Source organism: Hyperolius riggenbachi, chromosome 2, assembly GCF_040937935.1.
Source record: "Hyperolius riggenbachi isolate aHypRig1 chromosome 2, aHypRig1.pri, whole genome shotgun sequence".
In the NCBI taxonomy this organism is placed as follows: Eukaryota; Metazoa; Chordata; class Amphibia; order Anura; family Hyperoliidae; genus Hyperolius; species Hyperolius riggenbachi.
In genome coordinates this window covers 546258922-546277452 of record NC_090647.1, presented here as the reverse complement: position 1 = coordinate 546277452, position 18531 = coordinate 546258922, and the positions used below count along the sequence as shown (strand labels likewise).

The following is an 18531-nucleotide window of genomic DNA, read 5'->3' as shown; positions in this document are numbered from 1 at the left end:
CTCCACCCTCCCAATGATGCTTAGCCTAGGCTGATTAGCTATGCCAAACCCCTCCCCCCCCCGAGCATTCTGGGAAACCATGTATATTTTGTACTGACTTCAGATCTCTCAGTAAGGCCTGGTGCACACCAAAACCCGCTAGCAGATCCGCAAAATGCTAGCAGATTTGGAAACGCTTTTTCTTATTTTTCTGTAGCGTTTCAGCTAGCGTTTTGCGGTTTTGTGTAGCGGTTTTGGTGTAGTAGATTTCATATATTGTTACAGTAAAGCTGTTACTGAACAGCTACTGTAACAAAAACGCCTGCAAAACCGCTCTCAACTGGCGCTTTTCAGAGCGATTTGCGTTTTTCCTATACTTAACATTGAGGCAGAAACGCATCCACAATCCAAAAAATGCCTCACCCCGGGAGTATGCGTTTCTGCAAACCGCCTCCCGCTCTGGTGTGAACCACCCCATTGAGATACATTGACCAAGCGGATCCGCAGCCGCAAGCGGCTGCAGAAACGCTGAAAAAGCCGCTCGGTGTGCACCAGCCCTCAATCGACATTCAGCAGAGATCACCTGGCAGGACTAAAGTTGTCACCACCAGTGATACATTTCAGAATGTGAATCAGGGAGAGGAAAGATTTTACAGCGTGCAAACCCTGACTAAACTAGTTTTACATTTTGTACAATAATAAATAAATAAGAAAAAATTGTATTCATTAGGTTATTTTTCCTACAGTTCCTCTGTAATGTTCTCATCCCAATTACCCACACACTGACCTTGCATTAGCTAATGCCGGGTACAACACCATGAGTTTATTTTGGCAGATAGATGGCTCCATAGAAAATTTCTGGCAGGTCCGATTCGATTACGATCGTTTTTCTCATCGATCTTCTCATAGAAGTGAATGGTAATCGATCAGAAAAACGATCGGGAAGTTTAACAAAACACAGGTTACTGTGGTTAATCTTTATGGCCCTAACAAGAAACTGGTCATAAAGTAACTGAGCTTACCAGAGAGGGACAAAGAGGTAAGGCAGTGATCCTGGGAGACTCCAGAACAGTTATACATGGAGAGAAGACCAGTTTGATGCCTGGAGAGGTTTAGAGAGAAGGGCGAGGGACGACTTATTTTTTTCTCTGCAGATTACCACATGTATACCCCTTCAGACTGGTTCCCACTCGTCCCAAAAAGTCCCATTGTTCATAACAGAGAGCAGTGGGCGAACATGTTGACAGTTACTAGGTTATGTATAAGATCTGTTTTCACTTGGCACCTAACAAGAGATATGCTACAATTGCTGTGGTGAGTGGAATGCACTCAGTGCAGTGTGTGATAATTCTAGATACCAGACAGAAGCCCGACACGCCATACATGGCAATGTAGCAATGTGTATGACACATCTGGTGCCACGGAGAGAATGGGGACTCTCTGCTGTAAGGGTTTGGGCCATGGTCATTACAGCGCATTTGCTGTCACTGTACACAGCACAAATCCAATATAGTAGGAACCCGACCTTAACAGTCACAGGGGGACATTTTATCAAGAGTGTCTGAGACAAAATATTGGCAGGTTTTCAGAAATCCATGCAGAACTGTCTCAGACATCTTAAGAAATCATTAAATATTGCAGTTTCCTTCTTAAACTGTTCTAAAATAGGAGTTAGGAAGGTTTCTCAGACAGTGCAGTGTGTGAGGGAAATTGCTGTTGCTGAGGTAATCAATACATCTGCTGTATTGATACAGGCAGGCTCTGAGTGAGGAATTCAGCAGGGGGAGGAGCCCTTCACAAATAATGTCTAGCCTGCACTGCTGCAATATCTCTAGAACTGCTATTAAGCACTTAATCTGTGGCAGTTTAGAGATGGATTTGCACTTTTCTTAACTGTAGTGTAATTCTAGAAATTCATGCAAAACTGTCGCTATTAAGTAGGATTTGAGAAGATTCTTATCATCCAAAACTGTTGCCCCTGCTGGTTAGAACGGTTTAAGAAGACAAAACTGTTGGTGATGCTTTGATAAATCTGGCCCACAGATACAATTCTACTCCAGTCAGAGAATAACAGAAGTAAAATTCTGAAAGCACGGTGGCATAGTGGTTAGTGCTCTCGCTTTGCAGTGGTGGGTCCTCTGTTTGAATCCCAGAAAGGTCAGCATCTGCAAGGAGTTTGTATGTTCTCCATGCATCTGTGTGGGTTTCCTTCGGGCGCTCCGGTTTCCTCCCACATCCCAAAAACATACAGATAAGTTAATTGGCTTCCTCCTAAATTGGCCCTAGACTATGATGCACTACACGCTACATACATAGACATATGACTATGGTAGGGATTAGATTGTGAGACCCTATGAGGGACAGTTAGTGACAAGACAATGTACAGCACTGCGTAAAATGTCGGCACTATATAAATACATAACGAAAGAAAGAAAATGCTTCCCGCAAACTATTGTCCCATGTCATTGTTATACACAATGATTAAAGATTTAGGACCCGTTTACACTTAATCAGTTGGTATGCATTTTTTTCTTCTTCTCCATAGCAGTGCATTGTGAAAAATCTTTCAGTTAAAACGCGTTAAAGAGAAACCGTAGCCAAGAATTGAACTTCATCCCAATCAGTAGCTAATGCCCCCTTTTCCATGAGAAATCTTTTCCTTTTCACAAACAGATCATCAGGGGGCGCTGTATGGATGATATTGTGGTGAACCCCCTCCCACAGGAAACTCTGATGATCATGGTCCTTGCAGTTTCCTGTCTCTGAACCTTGTTGCATTGTGGGAAATAACAGCTGTTTACAGCTGTTTCCAACTGCCAAAAAAGCAAGCAGCATCTCCTTCCACTGACATCACGGGCCAGCAGTAAAATGTTACCATGTGATAAATGTCAGAATGTACATCAGGGTTTTTACAATGGGCAAACTCTAACTAAATCATTTATACATAATAATTGTAAAAATGAAGCATTTTTTTGATTACATTATTTTCGAGTTCCTCTTTGAGTGTGAACTGTGCCACAGGAAAACATGGACATTACTTTAAAAATCAGTTGTCCTTTCAGTTATAACTGAGAGCAACTGATTAAGTGTAAACAGAACTCTAAAATGTTTGCAGTTGGAGTCATAAACTGGTGTTGCTATGACGTAAGGCAGCCAGGGTTGCCATCATTGCTAGACCGCTCAGTCAAAGCAGTTGGTTTTGGCACATGGCGCTCACCGCCGGACCCCAACCCCAACCCCAATAACAGCAATGTAATGCTGCGGGGGGCGCGTGAGGTTATTTTGGGGATCTGGCGGTTGCTGGGCCCCAAATGACATCTCCCTCCAAGTTGGGACAACTCGGTGGGGGAATAGTATTTAACGCCGTTGGGGAGTTTTGCAGCAGCAGGGACCGGTATGCAACTCACCGGTATTGGAACATATGCATTCCCCTCTGTTCCTACAGCAGTGACATGCACCTTAAGACAAGCCCACTTGATGACATTGGCCTAGTGGCACTTGTGGGAGGTCCTAGCGCAGAGATGGTGCATCCTGGGAAAATAGCGGTTTACTATAGATGCATTTCACTCCTATCAACTGTGGTTCTGTGTGCTGTTACAACACAACCAGGCACAATTTTCTGGGCAGCAGAAAACCTTTAGTCATTCATTGTGAGAAATGGCAGTCCTCTACATCAGAAACATGTATGCTTTCTGCTGACTATATATATATATATATATATATATATATATATATATATATATATCTATCTCTATATCTATCTCATGTGACACTTAACTTTCCTGGCGCTTACTCACCTCCCTGGTATCCAGCGCTGCAATTCTCCCTCCATCCTCTGGGTGGTGCTGTAACAGTATAGTAAGTTCGCCAGCTGTCGTAATGATAAACTGCGATGGATCTCACTGGAGGGATCCAGAGCCTGCGAGGAAAGGAAGGAGAATGGCTACAGACATCTGCATCCCAGGGGAGGTGAGTTACTAAGCCCCCTGTTCACTATACTCTGCAGTAACCTCCCGGTGGCTACCACAAGTCAGGCTCGGGGTTACTGCTCTGAGCTGCGGTTTTCCGCCCCGAGTCTGACACGGGGTTAGCGCTAAGGAGGTTAAAGTATGTAGAGACATTAGTCTGTACCTCAAATATGATTTTATTTTCTGCAGCCGATACCCAATGTGTTGCATTGCGTGCAGCTGTTGGGTTGGATACGACCACCCTAAGTTCAGTTTATCTTTTGTCTTCCAGATCCACCTGTAGTACGAGTGGAGTCGAGGACATTTGACAATGGGACTGTCCAGTTTATCTGTGTAGAAGATGCCAATCCACCCGCTACTAACTTCATGTGGAGAAGGTGTGAATCCAAAAGTTCCAGAGTTATTTAAATTATTATTTTTTAAATGCCCCACTGTGTGTGTGTGTGTGTATAGTGTGTGTGTGTGTGTGTGTGTGTGTGTGTGGTGTGTGTGTGTGAGAGAGAGAGGGGGAGGGGGTCTTGTCACTCTCAAAGAAAAGACATCGGGGACAACAGGAGCCCAGATAGCGTAGAAAGTTTGTAATTAAATGAATGTGAGATAATCCAGTAAAGGGCTACTCACAAAGGTGGGTTGCAGCTGGGGCAACCAAACCACTTGAAGCAGGTGGAGACAATAAACACGTCTTCACTGGGGTTGTCCAGGCCAAACTGGATGCGGTTGCTCTCCTTGGTAAAAGGAATTGGTTGTCACGGTTGTGTGAGCCACTTGACACCAAAAAAGTCCCCTCCAACCTCTAAGGCCACATACACACATCAGACCATAGTCTTTGGAAAATGAAAGATCACAGACCAATTTTACCCCCTTCCATGTAGTATGAGAGCCATACCATCCAGATGGCTGGATAGTGTACTGGTTAAGGGTTCCGCCTTTGACATGGGAGACCAGGGTTCGAATCCTGGCTAGGTCAAGTACCTATTCAGTAAGGAGTTCAAGGCAAGACTCCCTAACACTGCAGGGTGGCCTCCTGAGCGCGTCCCAGTGGCTGCAGCTCTTGAGCGCTTTGAGTCCGACAGGAGAAAAGCGCTATACAAATGTTCGGATTATTATTATATTATTATACCTGCACAGTCTATTCTATGGAGCTGAACTCCCCATCAGACAGAAATCTTTGCAAGATGCTGCACACACAGATGCTGTACAGACACAAAAGATCAGTATCTGCAAAAGATCTGTTCCTGTAAAATGCATTCATAGTCTATGAGATCTGCAGATCATCATACACACCTTGTTTAACTGACATTCATCTGCAGATCAGCCAATTATCTGCCGATCTGAAAATCCATCCTGGTGGATCTGATCTGCAGATGAATGTCAGTTAAACAAGGTGTGTATGAGGATCTGCAGATATCATAGACTATGAATGCATTTTGCAGGAACGGATCTTTTGCAGGAACAGATCTTTTGAATGTGTACAGCCTCTTTGTGTGCTGCATCCTGCAAAGATTTCTGTCTGATGGGGAGTTCAGCTCCATAGAATAGACTGTGTAGGTGTGGCTCTCATACTACATGAAGGGTGGTAAGATTTCTGTCTGATGGGGAGTTCAGCTCCATAGAATAGACTGTGTAGGTGTGGCTCTCATACTACATGGAAGGGGGTAAGATTTCTGTCTGATGGGGAGTTCAGCTCCATAGAATAGACTGTGTAGGTGTGGCTCTCATACTACATGGAAGGGGGTAAGATTTCTGTCTGATGGGGAGTTCAGCTCCATAGAATAGACTGTGTAGGTGTGGCTCTCATACTACATGGAAGGGGGTAAGATTTCTGTCTGATGGGGAGTTCAGCTCCATAGAATAGACTGTGTAGGTGTGGCTCTCATACTACATGGAAGGGGGTAAAACTGGTCTGTGATCTTTCTTTTTCCAAAGACTATAGTCTGATGTGTGTATGAGCCTTTAGGGATGGGGATAAGGGTAAAGTGGCGCCCAGATTTGGATAAAACTAGGTTAAAATTAATTAAAAAAAGAGAGGCGGCTCACCTGAACGTCAGTCTCAAAAGACAACAACATTTATTTTGCACAGGCAACACATTTCACGGGTCTGAGCCCGCTTCCTCAGGCCAATACAGTGCCAAATAGCATTAGCCGGATAGCATTGAACGACTCTCTAATGAGGAGGGTGTGCAATCGACAACAGGGGGCCAGAGGACGCCATGGGAAGCCTCATCAGGATCCAGAGGCTTCCCTCTCCTTATTCACTTTTTGATACTGAAAACGCCTCGAGTTCTCTTTAAAGAATCTTTGTACTTCTAAAGCCTACACAATAGGAATATTTCCAAACATTGCACCGCAATCCTGACTCACCTATCTGATTATTATTTCATAGCCCAACCCCAAACGGCTTAAAGCAAATGATGCATGTGGTGACATAGATCACATTCCTCAACCTTGATTAATTGATAGATTGTTTAACCTGGAAAATCAATTGAGTTTTCATAAGAATAGTCTTAGCTTCTGCATGGATCCTTTAGTACCAGCATCCTCAAAGTGCGGCCTGTTGAGCTTTTTCTGGCTGCCCCCAAAGTTCCCTACAGTTGTTAATTCCATGCAGGCCATAGCTGCAGTGCTGCAAGCAAGGGACACCTTGTGTCGCCACTCTGCGCCCCCCTTTGTTCGCCTGTAGGTTATCAGCCACCACTGTAGTAGTAACAGCCACTGATTAGCAGCCGACACTGTGCCAGCAGCAGTAACAGCCACTGATTAGCAGCAGCCACTGTGCCAGCAGCAGTAACAGCCACTGATTAGCAGCCGCCACTGTACCAGCAGCAGTAACAGCCACTCTGCGCCCTCCTTTGTTCGCTTGTATGTTATCAGCCACCACTGTAGTAGTAACGGCCACTGATTAGCAGCCACCACTATGCCAGCAGCAGTAACAGCCACTGATTAGCAGCCGCCACTATGTCAGCAGCAGTAACAGCCACTGATTAGCAGCTGCCACTATGTCAGCAGCAGTAACAGCCACTGATTAGCAGCTACCACTATACCAGCAGCAGTAACAGCCACTGATTAGCAGCCGCCACTATGTCAGCAGCAGTAACAGCCACTGATTAGCAGCTGCCACTGTGCCAGCAGCAGTAACAGCCACTGATTAGCAGCCACCGCTGTGCCAGCAGCAGTAACAGCCACTGATTAGCAGCTGCCACTGTGCCAGTAGCAGTAACAGCCACTAATTAGCAGCTGCCACTGCAAGCAGCAGTAAAAGCCACTGTTTAGCAGCGACCACTATGCCAGCAGCAGTAACAGCCACTGATTAGCAGCCGCCACTGCAAGCAGCAGTAACAGCCCGATTAGCAGCTGCCACTGTGCCAGTAGCCGTAACAGCTACTAATTAGCAGCTGCCACTATGCCAGCAGCAGTAAAAGCCACTGATTAGCAGCCACCACTATGCCAGCAGCAGTAACAGCCACTGATTAGCAACCACCACTGTGCCAGCAGCAGTAACAGACACTGATTAGCAGTTGCCACTGTGCCAGCAGCAGTAACAGCCACTGATTAGCAGCTGCCACTGTACCAGCAGCAGTAACAGCCACTGATTATGAGTTGCCACTGTGCTAGCAGCAGTAACAGCCACTGATTAGCAGCTGCCACTGTGCTAGCAGCAGTAACAGCCACTGATTAGCAGCTGCCACTGTGCCAGCAGCAGTAACAGCCACTGATTAGCAGCTGCCACTGTGCCAGCAGCAGTAACAGCCACTGTTTAGCAGCTGCCACCGCGCCAGCAGCAGTAACAGCCACTGATCAGCAGCTGCCACTGTGCTTACTGCACACGGTATATGGGTTATTTCCGATGGAAATGTTTTATTTTCAACAGCAAATAACATTTGTAAAGCGCTTTTCTCTCGTAGGACTCAAAGCACATAAGCATGGCTCAGACCAGTCATTGGTTGACAGGGAAATTGTGGTAGAATTCTAGAAGTCCGCAAATGCCAGGCTAAAGAGGTGGCTTTTCAGTCTGGATTTGAATAACTCTCGGGATGGGGCTGTCTATAGTGGGTGTGTTAGGGCATTCCAAAGTGTAGGGGCAGTATGACTCACATCTCTGGCTCCAAAGGTTTTGAGGTGCACTCTAGGAGTGACCAAGTTTATGGATCCTGCTAATCTGAGGTCGTGAGAGGTGTGGTGCAGTTTCAGCAAATCCTTTGTGTATCCAGGGCCCAAATTGTACAGGGATTTGAATGTCAATAGTCCAATCTTGAAGAGTATTCTCCATTTTACAGGTTAGTCAGAGCAGTACGTGAAGAATCGGTGTAATGTGACAGTGGCAAGGCTGTTTTTTTAAGCAATCTGGGAGCAGCATTCTGTACTAGTTGAAAGCAGTCAGAGGTACCTGTTTGGGAGGCCTGCATAGAGGGCATTGCAGTAGTCCAGCTGTGATGTGATGAAGGCGTGAACTAGGGTTGGGAGATCCTCTGGGGAAGGAGAGGTTTAATTTTTGCAATGTTCCTCAGATGAAAGTAGAAATATTTGACTACAGCCGAGATTTGGTTTCTGAAGCTCCTTTCCCTATTTATTAGCACATCAAGGCTATGCACAAGGTCGGAGCTGTTTATGTCTGAATTCCCAATCCTGATTGGTGTTGAATTAGACTAGAGCTGTTTTGATGCCAAGTGCAGGCCTTGGACAACAAGGACCTCAATTTTGTCAGCATTCAGTTTTAACCAGTTGTCATCCATCAGCTAAGCAGTAATTTATTTTTGGTGTAGGGTCTGTTCTACCAGGTTGGAAGGACCGGTATAGCTGGGTGTCATCGGCATAGCAGTGGTATGTCAGGCCATGTTTTTGGATAATTGTACCAAGTGGTAGCATGTCGATTGCAAATAGCAGAGGGGATAGGACTGAGCCTTGTGGCACTCCAAATTTTAGAGGTGCAGGGTTGGACATGACAGATCCTAGGGATACTCTTGTGTGTACCATGCAGTGTACCTAACAGCAATCAGCAAAAAGTTTAATATCAGTAGTTCTAGCACTCTCAAGAACGGCCATATAGCCCTTGGCCCAAAAAGTTTGGACACCGTTGCCATAGAAGATGACCTGGGACAGACCTGCATCTGTGGGGGACAGGATATGACAGCCATGCAGGCTTGAATTGGGCAGTAGAGGCCTCCTCTATTTCTAAATCAATAGCTATTTTGTATATTCAGTATATGTAAAAAATATTTGTTTTTAACCACTTCACCACTGAGGGGTTTTACCCCTTGAACACCAGAGCAATTTTCACCTTTCAGCGCTCCATCCATTCATTAGTCTATAACTTTATTATTACTTATCGCAATGAAATGAACTATAGCTTGTTTTTTTCACCACCAATTAGGCTTTCTTTAGGTGGGACATTATGCCGAGAATTATTTTATTCTAAATGTGTTTTAATAGGAAAATAGGAAAAAATGTGGGAAAAAAATTATTTTTCAGTTTTCGGCCATTATAGTTTTTAAATAATGTATGCTACTGTAATTAAAACCCATGAAATGTATTTGCCCATTTGTCCCGGTTATAAAACCGTTTAAATTATGTCCCTATCACAATGTTTGTCGCCAATATTTTATTTGGAAATAAAGGTGCATTTTTATCAGTTTTGCGTCCATCCCTAATTACAAGCCCGCAGTTTATAAAGTAACAGTGTTATACCCTCTTGACAGAAATATTTAAAAAGTTCAGTCCCTAAGGTAACTATTTGTGGGTTTTTTTTACATTGTATTTTTTTTTTAAATTACAAAAAAAAAAAATTAGGGAGTGTGGGAGGTAATGAGTTAATTTATTGGGTAAAACAATGTATTTGTATGTGTAAAATGCTTTAGGGTGTAGTTTACTATTTGGACACAAGATGGCCACAGTGAGTCTGTTTACATGCGACTTGTAAGCGTCCGGAAGGATGCTTACAGGAAGCAGTAGGAGGCTGGGAGAATCACAATGTTCGCGCTGTTTCTAATAGAAGCAGCGGATCATTGCGGGGGCTTAGATCAATGAACGGGAATGGATTTTCCCGTTCATTGATCTGCGAGCGGGCAGCAGCGTGCACGAGCGGCGATAGCGCGCGCATGAGCGGCGGGAGCGCGGACAGCGGCGGTAGCGCGGAAGGTACGGATTTCTCCGTCCCTGTTTTTTTAGGGGGGGAAAAGGGATGGAGAAATTCGTACCGCCGGGGGTAAATTGGTTAAAGCTGCTTGTAGTAAGGTTTACTGAAGTCTCTGCAATATGCATAGGTGTTTAATGGTAGTGGAATTTTACCTTTACTATAAAAAAGGATGAAAACTCTGGTGATTTTTACTGCTACCTCTGTTAAACTGTACTGGATGGTGTAATGGTTAAAGGGAACCTGTACTGAGTAAAATTATTTAAAATAAACACGAGGTAACTTCGAATGAACATTAAATAGTTACCTTGCCATCAGTTCCTCTCAGAAGCTCACCATTTTCTTCTGACAATGATCCCTTCCAGTTCTGACAACATTTTGTCAGAACTGAAATATATCAATTGCTGTCAGTTATATATCAGTTGCTGTCAGTTATAGCTGAGAGGACAACTGATGTGCCCGGTAATGTCCATGTTTCCCTATGGCTCAAGTGGACGATGTTTTACAGTTTAACAGTGTGCTGACTAGAAAGCTGTTATGGGGTAATGACCATTTTCAAAATGGAGGACGGAGAATTGCATTGATCACAGTGGACAAACAGGACGCGGGAGAGGAGAAAGAGATTGAGGAGTAGACTACACGGGAGGTAAGTATGACTCGTGTATGCTTATTTTGACTTTTAATTTTCAGTACAGGTTTTCTTTAAGGGCTCTGCCTCTGACACAGGTGACCTGGGTTTGAATCTCAGCTCTGCCTGTTCAGTAATCCAGCACCTATTCAGTAGGAGACCTTGGGCAAGTCTCCCTAACACTGCTACTGCCTATAGAGCGCGTCCTAGTGGCTGCAGCTCTGGCGCTTTGAGTCCGCCAGGAGAAAAGCACGATATAAGTGTTCTGTGTTTGTACTTCAAGGACAACCGATCTTAGACTAGAGGTATATGGAGGCTGCCCTATTTCCTTTTAATCCATACCATTTGCCTGACCTCCTGCTCATCTTACTTGCATCAATAGTGTCTGATTCACACACCTGAAACAAGCTGGGTCTGTGGCTAAAAGTATTAGAGGCAAAGAATCAGTAGGACAGCCGGGCAATGTGCATTATTTAAAAAGAAATAAATATGTCCGCCTCGATATCCCTCTCAGTTCAGTTGTCCTTTAAAGTAGTTTTAAAATGTTAAACTAAACATGCCCTTGAGGCCGGTTTTACTCTGCACCACCGTCAAAAACAAGTCTTCTGGGATTTCCAGCCCAGGCATTGTGGGTCACTGTGACCTTGCTGGGCAATCTGTAACTCTGGTGTTTCAAGTCCTACCCCATAGAGCAGGGGTGCCCATTGAGGAGATCGCAGTCTACCGGTAGATCACAAATTTTTAAAGTAGCTCACAAGCCGAAAAAGTGTGGACACCTCTGCCATAGAGCTATAGTCATCCATGTCATGCACTGATGAGGATCAAGCAGTCTGTAACAGTCTGTATGCATGTTGGATTATTGTGGCTCTGTAATATTAACAGGCTGACGACACATTTCAGTCCAGCGGTTTTGGAGGTGTCTAGCTATCAGGAACATCAAAGGGATGATTTGCATATTCACCTGTGATGCATTGTAGGAGACATCATATACTCACTTCAATCTGAATATTTGCAAATACCTTCTGTTTTAGGAAGGCAACTTCTGCTTTGCATAATATTTTTGTAAGAGGGCTTTATGATCCCTTTCAGCCCCTTACACACTCTTAGGAGTTCTGGTTCACCATGAGCTTATTGGACAATCTGTAACTCTGTCAGAGAAGCGATTCCCTCAGCAGTGAATGTGCAGAGCTGAAGGCAGCCCAGGCAGTGTTCATCTCCCTCTCTGCTCTGCTGTAATTATGTAGACGTGTTGCTCAGCTATCAAAAGGCAACAATTAGCTATTAACGTGGATCCGAGATGAACTTTTACTCATTGCATAATTGTGTTCCTTTCCTATTGTTTATAAAGCATTCCTCAAGCCAAATACTTTTTATTTTTGTTTTAATACTCTAATTCCCTATAAACGAAACAAGCCACACCCACAGTTTTTCAGAGGGCCTTGGCAGTAGCAAGGGCTCATGGGAGCTCAGTCTGGGCAGGAGGAGGGGGAGGTATTACTAGCCAGAGATTTCAGAGGCAGAGGGGGGAGGAGGGAGAAGGAGGGATTAGGTTTTTTGCTCAATATACAGATACGCCTGCCTCTGTGTAATGTTTACAAACAACATGGCTGCTGTCATTGTATCACAGGAAGAAATAATCATATTCTATTGAAGATGTTTGCAGCTAGATTTGCTGTGTAAACTATCTAAACTTTAGATAAAATATATAGACAAGTTACTTGTTATAGTTAGTTTTTCATCTCGGATCCGCTTTAAGAAAAGTGTAACCTGTTAATTACCCTTCATGTGGGGTTGAAGTATAGGTTCTTTTTTAGCAAGCGTATTATTATTATTTTCTGTTTTATAAATAAACAGTTAATCTGTCTTCTGTTTACCTATTAACATTGTCTGTTAGGTGGCAATCCCATAGCCAAATCCTCTGCTGCTGACCACTGGAATTTAGCAAGGCTATTAAGTTTGCAAAGAAAAAAAAAAAGATGTACCCATGCTTATTGTAGTGCTGCTTTTATTGCTATGCCTTAATAAGATTAACTTTAAAGTGTAACTGAGATGTGGAAGAAAAAATGTATACATACCTGGGGCTCCCTTCAGGCGATAGCCCACTCACCAACCTCCGCTTCATCCCTCCGCTAGGTGGCCGGTAGTTCCACCAGTCGCCTTCAGCGCATGTGCAGTCTGGCAGAATATTGCAGTTCTTGGAGTTCTAAAGCTGCTGAGCTGATACTCCCTTGATAAGTGAATGTGTGCTGTGCAAGAAGACTTACCACATCAGGAATTCTGCTCACTACAACCCTGGCACTAATCACTGAAGCTTGTATGTCCCAGGATCACCAGGACACAACAGGTGCAGCAGAGCATGCTGTAACTACACACCAGGAAGTAAGGGAGATGCCGGGAACTCTAGAATCCAGGCAGTGTGTGCAGAGCAAAGCAGGGCAGCTGTGGACCAGAAGAGATGATTGACTTTGATAGGTGACCTCTTATCTCTCCCGCCCTTCTGCTTTTTCTGCTCAATGCCATGACCTTTGTGCCCTTCCCAGAAATTCAGCCCTGAGGGGCTGTAATGGGAGGAGGACACTGAACAATGCCAAGATATCTGTAAGGGCTGAAATAAGTCACTATTTAATTGTGGTTTAAACATTCAATTCATGTTCCTTTAAAAAGTATTACCAATTTTTTTATAGTGCAGTGTTAAAAATCTTCAGTGTTAGAATCAGAATCACCTTTATTCGCCAAGTGCGACGAGTATTGTACCCGAAATTATTTGTGGTACACATGGCAATGGCATTAGAGTAGAGAAAGACACAATGAGGACAATCGCAAATGACAAACATATTGTTAACAGCATGTGAGATAAATAATACAATGAATGGGACAGGCAAAACAGTGCGAATATACATTAGCATAGGGCAGGCTAAGCCACCGAGGTGCTAAGACATTCAGAGTGGGCAGCTTGGAATTGGCTGTCCAAAGGGCTATGGTGCCCCAGGCTGGGAGTGTTAAGCTGGGCAGCAAGATTGTTGGGCTGCCATCAGACTGGAGTGCTGCTGAAGGGCATGTCCGGTAGGGGGGACGGGGGGGGGGGGGGGGCGGCTGGAGATTAGCAGGAGGAATGCTTGGGGGAAGCAGGTGCTCCTCGCCAGGTGGTTCTTGAGGCGAGGGTACTGTAATGGCGAACCAATGGGAGGAGCCTGAAGTAGCATCTACCTGGGTGGATTCCTGGGAGTCCTCCCTTTTTTTCCTTCCTTTATGCAACCCCACCCTCCCAGTGATGTTTATCCTTGGCTATTTAGTTATGCAGCCTTCTGCACCACAGCATTCTGGGAGACCAGGTGTTTCTGCTCACTTTGGAACACACAGGAAACAAATATTCCACAGTGAGTCACCTTTCCAGCAGTAAAAATGTCACCATCTCTGGTAAATTTAAGAATGTAAATCGAGTAAAGGAAAGATGAGGAAACCCACGCTAAATAATTGATAAATGGATATTATAATATGTAAGCAGTTTTAACCATTATGTCACATTCAGTAAATTTCTTCTTTAAGTGCAGTCTTTTAACGCTCCTTTTTTGAAGATGAGGTAAATCTGTATATGTGATCTCTGTTCATTTCCCTCTTGCTGCAGTGCTTGTTGTTCTGCAGTCACAGACTGATGACTGATTTGTATATTCCAGGAAGCAGAACTTCAGCTCGAAAGCAGCCGTGCAGTTGAGGAGCGGAAGAATCATCTGTGGGGAAAACTATACCAGCGGATTGTATATCTGTAAAGTTACCAATCAGATCGGGAGTGCAGAAGGATACCTTTATTACTACACAGCTCCAGGTAATTCACAGCGTGGCAAAGTGGGGTAAAGAGTCGCCCAGGTATGAATAAAACTAGATTGAAAACAATAGTTAAATCCGAAGAAGAATTGAGGTGGCTTAACTCAGACGGGAGTCTCATAAGAGTCGTCATTTGAGGTAAACCACCTCACCCCCTTCTTCAGATTCTACTATTTTGTTTAATCTAGTTTTATTCATACCTGGGCATCTCTTTACCCCATTGTGCTGAGTATCACCCCCTCACATGCAGCTGTGAGAGGCACAAGGGAGGGAAGAGGCGCCTAGATGGCGATAAAATTTTGTTAAAAACAATAAAATGAGAGAGTTGAGGTGGCCTAGCTCAAATGGAGATAAATTCATATAAGCAATGGATGGAATTATGCATTGGCAAAGCGTTTCATGGGTCTAAGCCCGCTTCCTCCGGCCAAGTCAAGTGCCAATAGCTGACATAAAGTGCCTCTGTCTAGCTGTGAGAGGCATCTGGTTTGGCCTCACATGGTTAAAACCATTGTGGAGGCCAGCTTTTGACTTTAAAAGAGAGCGACCACATCCAGTCCTACTTGGACACCCCGAGTGGAGTTGGGTTAATTGTCTCTATCTGCTTCAAGCTGTTGGTTGCCCCCATGCAACCTTCCTTTGTGAGTATTCCTTTTATATCCTACGCTTCATCCAGCATCAATCTGACATACTACGCTATCTGGGCTCCCGTGTTTGTTTTTCGGTGTTCTTTTCCTGTAGGGTGCCAAGACACCCCATCCAACCATAATTAACAGCGTGGCTGAGCAAGTTGTTGTTCACACATTCTGATCATATACGGCAATTACACCACCCACAACTATAATTACAGGGATTTCATTGCAGCAGGGACCTCCTAGCATGAGAGTGTATTAAAGCAAATGTGAAGACACCTAAAAAAACAGTTAGATACGGATCTATACAGAGGGACAGCTCTGGATTCCACAGAGCCTTCCTGGTCTTCTCTCAGTGTCCTCTTTCCACCACTGTCCAAATGTGCATCTTTCGGGAGCCCTCGTGAAGGCTGTGGAAGCACTTGTGCCGCTTCTGACTTGGGCACTTCTTTAATGTGCATGCATGAGCCGATTCTTGCTCGTGCGCAGTAGGGACCTGCTTGTCTTCAGAAGTACTTCCAAAGCCTTCAAGAGGACTCCGAAAGGTGTATTCATTTTCCTGGTTTCATTGACAGAATCACTTCCTATATCTATATGTTGCTGAATATTTGTAAGTAACCCCTCCTTCCCTGTGATGTTAAGCCTAGGCTGATTAGCTATGGAGAAATCCCTCCCCACAAGCATTCTGAGAGACCCGGTGTATTTTGTAATGGCTTTGGAACTCTCAGTGAACTGCAGAGATGCAACTGACAGGACTAAGGCTCGGTTCACACTTGTCCGTTTCAAACTGATCCGTTTTTGTAAAAAAAAAAAAAATTTCTCTCGTTTTGAGAGAAAATGGACTTTTTGCAGCCTACGTTTCCAGTCTGTGGAAACGTATCCCCAGCCCTGGCCATAGGTGGGAGGGGGGGGCCGCCATGCTGGAGGGGGTAGCAGGCAGGAAGGGGGGCAGCGGCGGGGAGGGGGGTCGCCCTCCCGCCCTCACCTGGGTCCTTCCTGCCCGGCTCCCCCTCCTGCTAGTTTCATTAATTAAAATAATTTTAAAGCAATGTATAAAAGCAAGCGGCGAGCGGGGAACTTACTTCCTTGCGTTCCACCGCTCGCCATCACTTCCTGCAATGCTGCCCTCTGTACTTCATTGAGCGGCAATGCACCTTTTTACATTTTGCAATGGGCTAACACTGACTAAATAATTTATAAATGCACTATTAAAAAAAAACCAACTATTTTATTCATTGTTGTTTTCACTACAGTTCCTCTGTAAGTTTTTTTTTTTTTTTATTTCTCCCTGGAGTTCGGAGATTTCCCATAGACATAATTTAGTTCTCAGAAGCTCCTTTTGACCTTGGTGCGCCTCACAGAGCAGATTAGGATCATAACACCGTGCCGGCCGGAGATATCCTTGTTTCCCATTAATAGATAGTAGTGACTGGAACTGATTATAACGGACAAGGCTATCTCCCCAGAGAGGTCATTCTGACTTTGGCATTGTTCTAATCGCCATATAAGGGCCCATTCACACTAATTGGCGCAGAGCTAGCGCAATTGTAACCCTATGGGGGTGATCGCAAATTGTGTAGCCTCCAGCACTTTCTCACGATTCTCGAGCGATCGCAATACAGTGCTTATAAAAGTGCTGATCATGGCTGTTCTGAATCGTGAGAGTGTACACTGGGGATGTTACCGCACTAATCACAGTAAAATCACCCGTGCAAAGCGGTAGCGCTAAGCACTATCATTTTGCCACTTTCAGGTGTGAATGGGCCCTAAAGCTGGCCATACACTGGCCCGATTTCCCACCGATCAACAGCAGATTTGATCACTGGGATCGAATCTGCTGTCAAATCGTTCACGCAACACGCTAATTTTCGATCTATTTCGGCCTGAAATAGATCGGTCCCGTCGATCGCGCCGTGCGGAAAATTACCGTCGATCACCGCGGATAAGGAGCGCATCACTAGCGGCGCGTGACCGACGCAGGTATACATTACCTGAAGCTGGCTCCCGGCATCTTCTCTGCATCACCTCCCGGCGGGCATCTTCTCCGCATCAGCTTCTGCATCCCGGCATCAGCATAACTTCCTGTGTCACTGCAGTGACAGCGGAAGTACAAATAGAGGGCGCTCTATTTGAACTTCCGCGGTCACTGGAGTGACAGAAAGTTAAGCCGGGATGCGGAAGCTGATGCGGAGAAGATGCCCGCCGGGAGCCGATGTGGAGAAGATGCCCGGGACCAGGCTTCAGGTAATGTATGCGGGGGCCCGGGGGGCGACAGCGGCAGCTCAGCAGATTGTGATCGGTTTCAGGCTGAAATCGATTCACAATCTGTTTGCAGTAAAGGCAGCCATACGATCCCTCGCTGATCAGATTCGATCAGAGAGGGATCTATCTGTTGGTCAAATCTGATGGCAAATCGACCAGTGTATGGCTACCTTAAATGTGGAAAATGCAGAGCTTTGTGCAATATCCATTGATTTCATTAAACTTAAGGCCAGGCGGATCGCTCAGAAACAGCCTTATCAGTCCGCCGACAGACTGTACACACGCTGTACTGTCTGCTGAAAACCCGCCCAGCGGGAGGTGCCGATGGACCCGTCGTTGGCATCAGTATGACGTGTGTATGAGCCTTTATAAATAACAGAGACCTATAGTGTCTGCCCCTCCCTTGAGCCATGTGTTTTATTAGAGAGGAATTGTAGCAAAAATAGCATAATAAAAGTGCCCCTTTTTTACAGTATGCATTTACAGCACAGTCCCTAGTAGGCCTGCACGATTTTAGGAAAAAATTGAACCACTATATTTTTTCTGTCAAAAATTGCGATTTCTATTTTTTTCATGATTTTCTTCAAATCCAGCTTCAGCAATAAATTCACAATGTACAATAACATTTACAAACATGCTGTCACGCTTGGAGGTGTAATCTCCACAGTCAGCATGCAACACATAAGCTGACGTGAAGGAGGTACACACACCAGCACAAGGGATCAGGATATCCCCAGTTTAGTGGAGGAGAGGACTGACTCCAATAGGAGATTGTGGTGCACAGAGCCGGTGCAGATCCGAACAGCCACAAACAACTTTCGTAATAACGTCTCAGCGCAAAGTAGCGCTGAGCGCATAAACCAGAACTGAGGAGATCAGGACAGGTAGACAGAATGAACGCTTGCTTAACTAGCCACTACTTAGTGACAGCAAGCGTCCACAATAAAACAGACTGGAATGAGGTAGCCAATGCGTTTGCAGCAATGGCGTGCCTCACAAAGACAGGACAGGATAGTCAGGAAATAGCAGGATCAAGATAGATGAACGTAACACAGATAAATATACAATAAGTATGATTTCCTAGCGTATTACAATTACAGCTATCAATGAAACTAT

General features: G+C 44.8%; 1 protein-coding gene across 4 annotated transcripts in view; it reads left to right on the top strand.

The window, feature by feature from the left end:
• LOC137547330 (nectin-1-like) overlaps positions 1–18531 on the top strand; it is a 250673-nt gene that overhangs the window by 170004 nt on the left and 62138 nt on the right. For all 4 annotated transcript variants that reach the window (XM_068270805.1, XM_068270803.1, XM_068270806.1 and 1 more), the window contains exons 4-5: positions 4219–4324; positions 14377–14525. In XM_068270805.1, coding sequence (XP_068126906.1) covers positions 4219–4324; positions 14377–14525 — 255 coding nt within the window. The remainder of the gene's footprint in view (positions 1–4218; positions 4325–14376; positions 14526–18531) is intronic.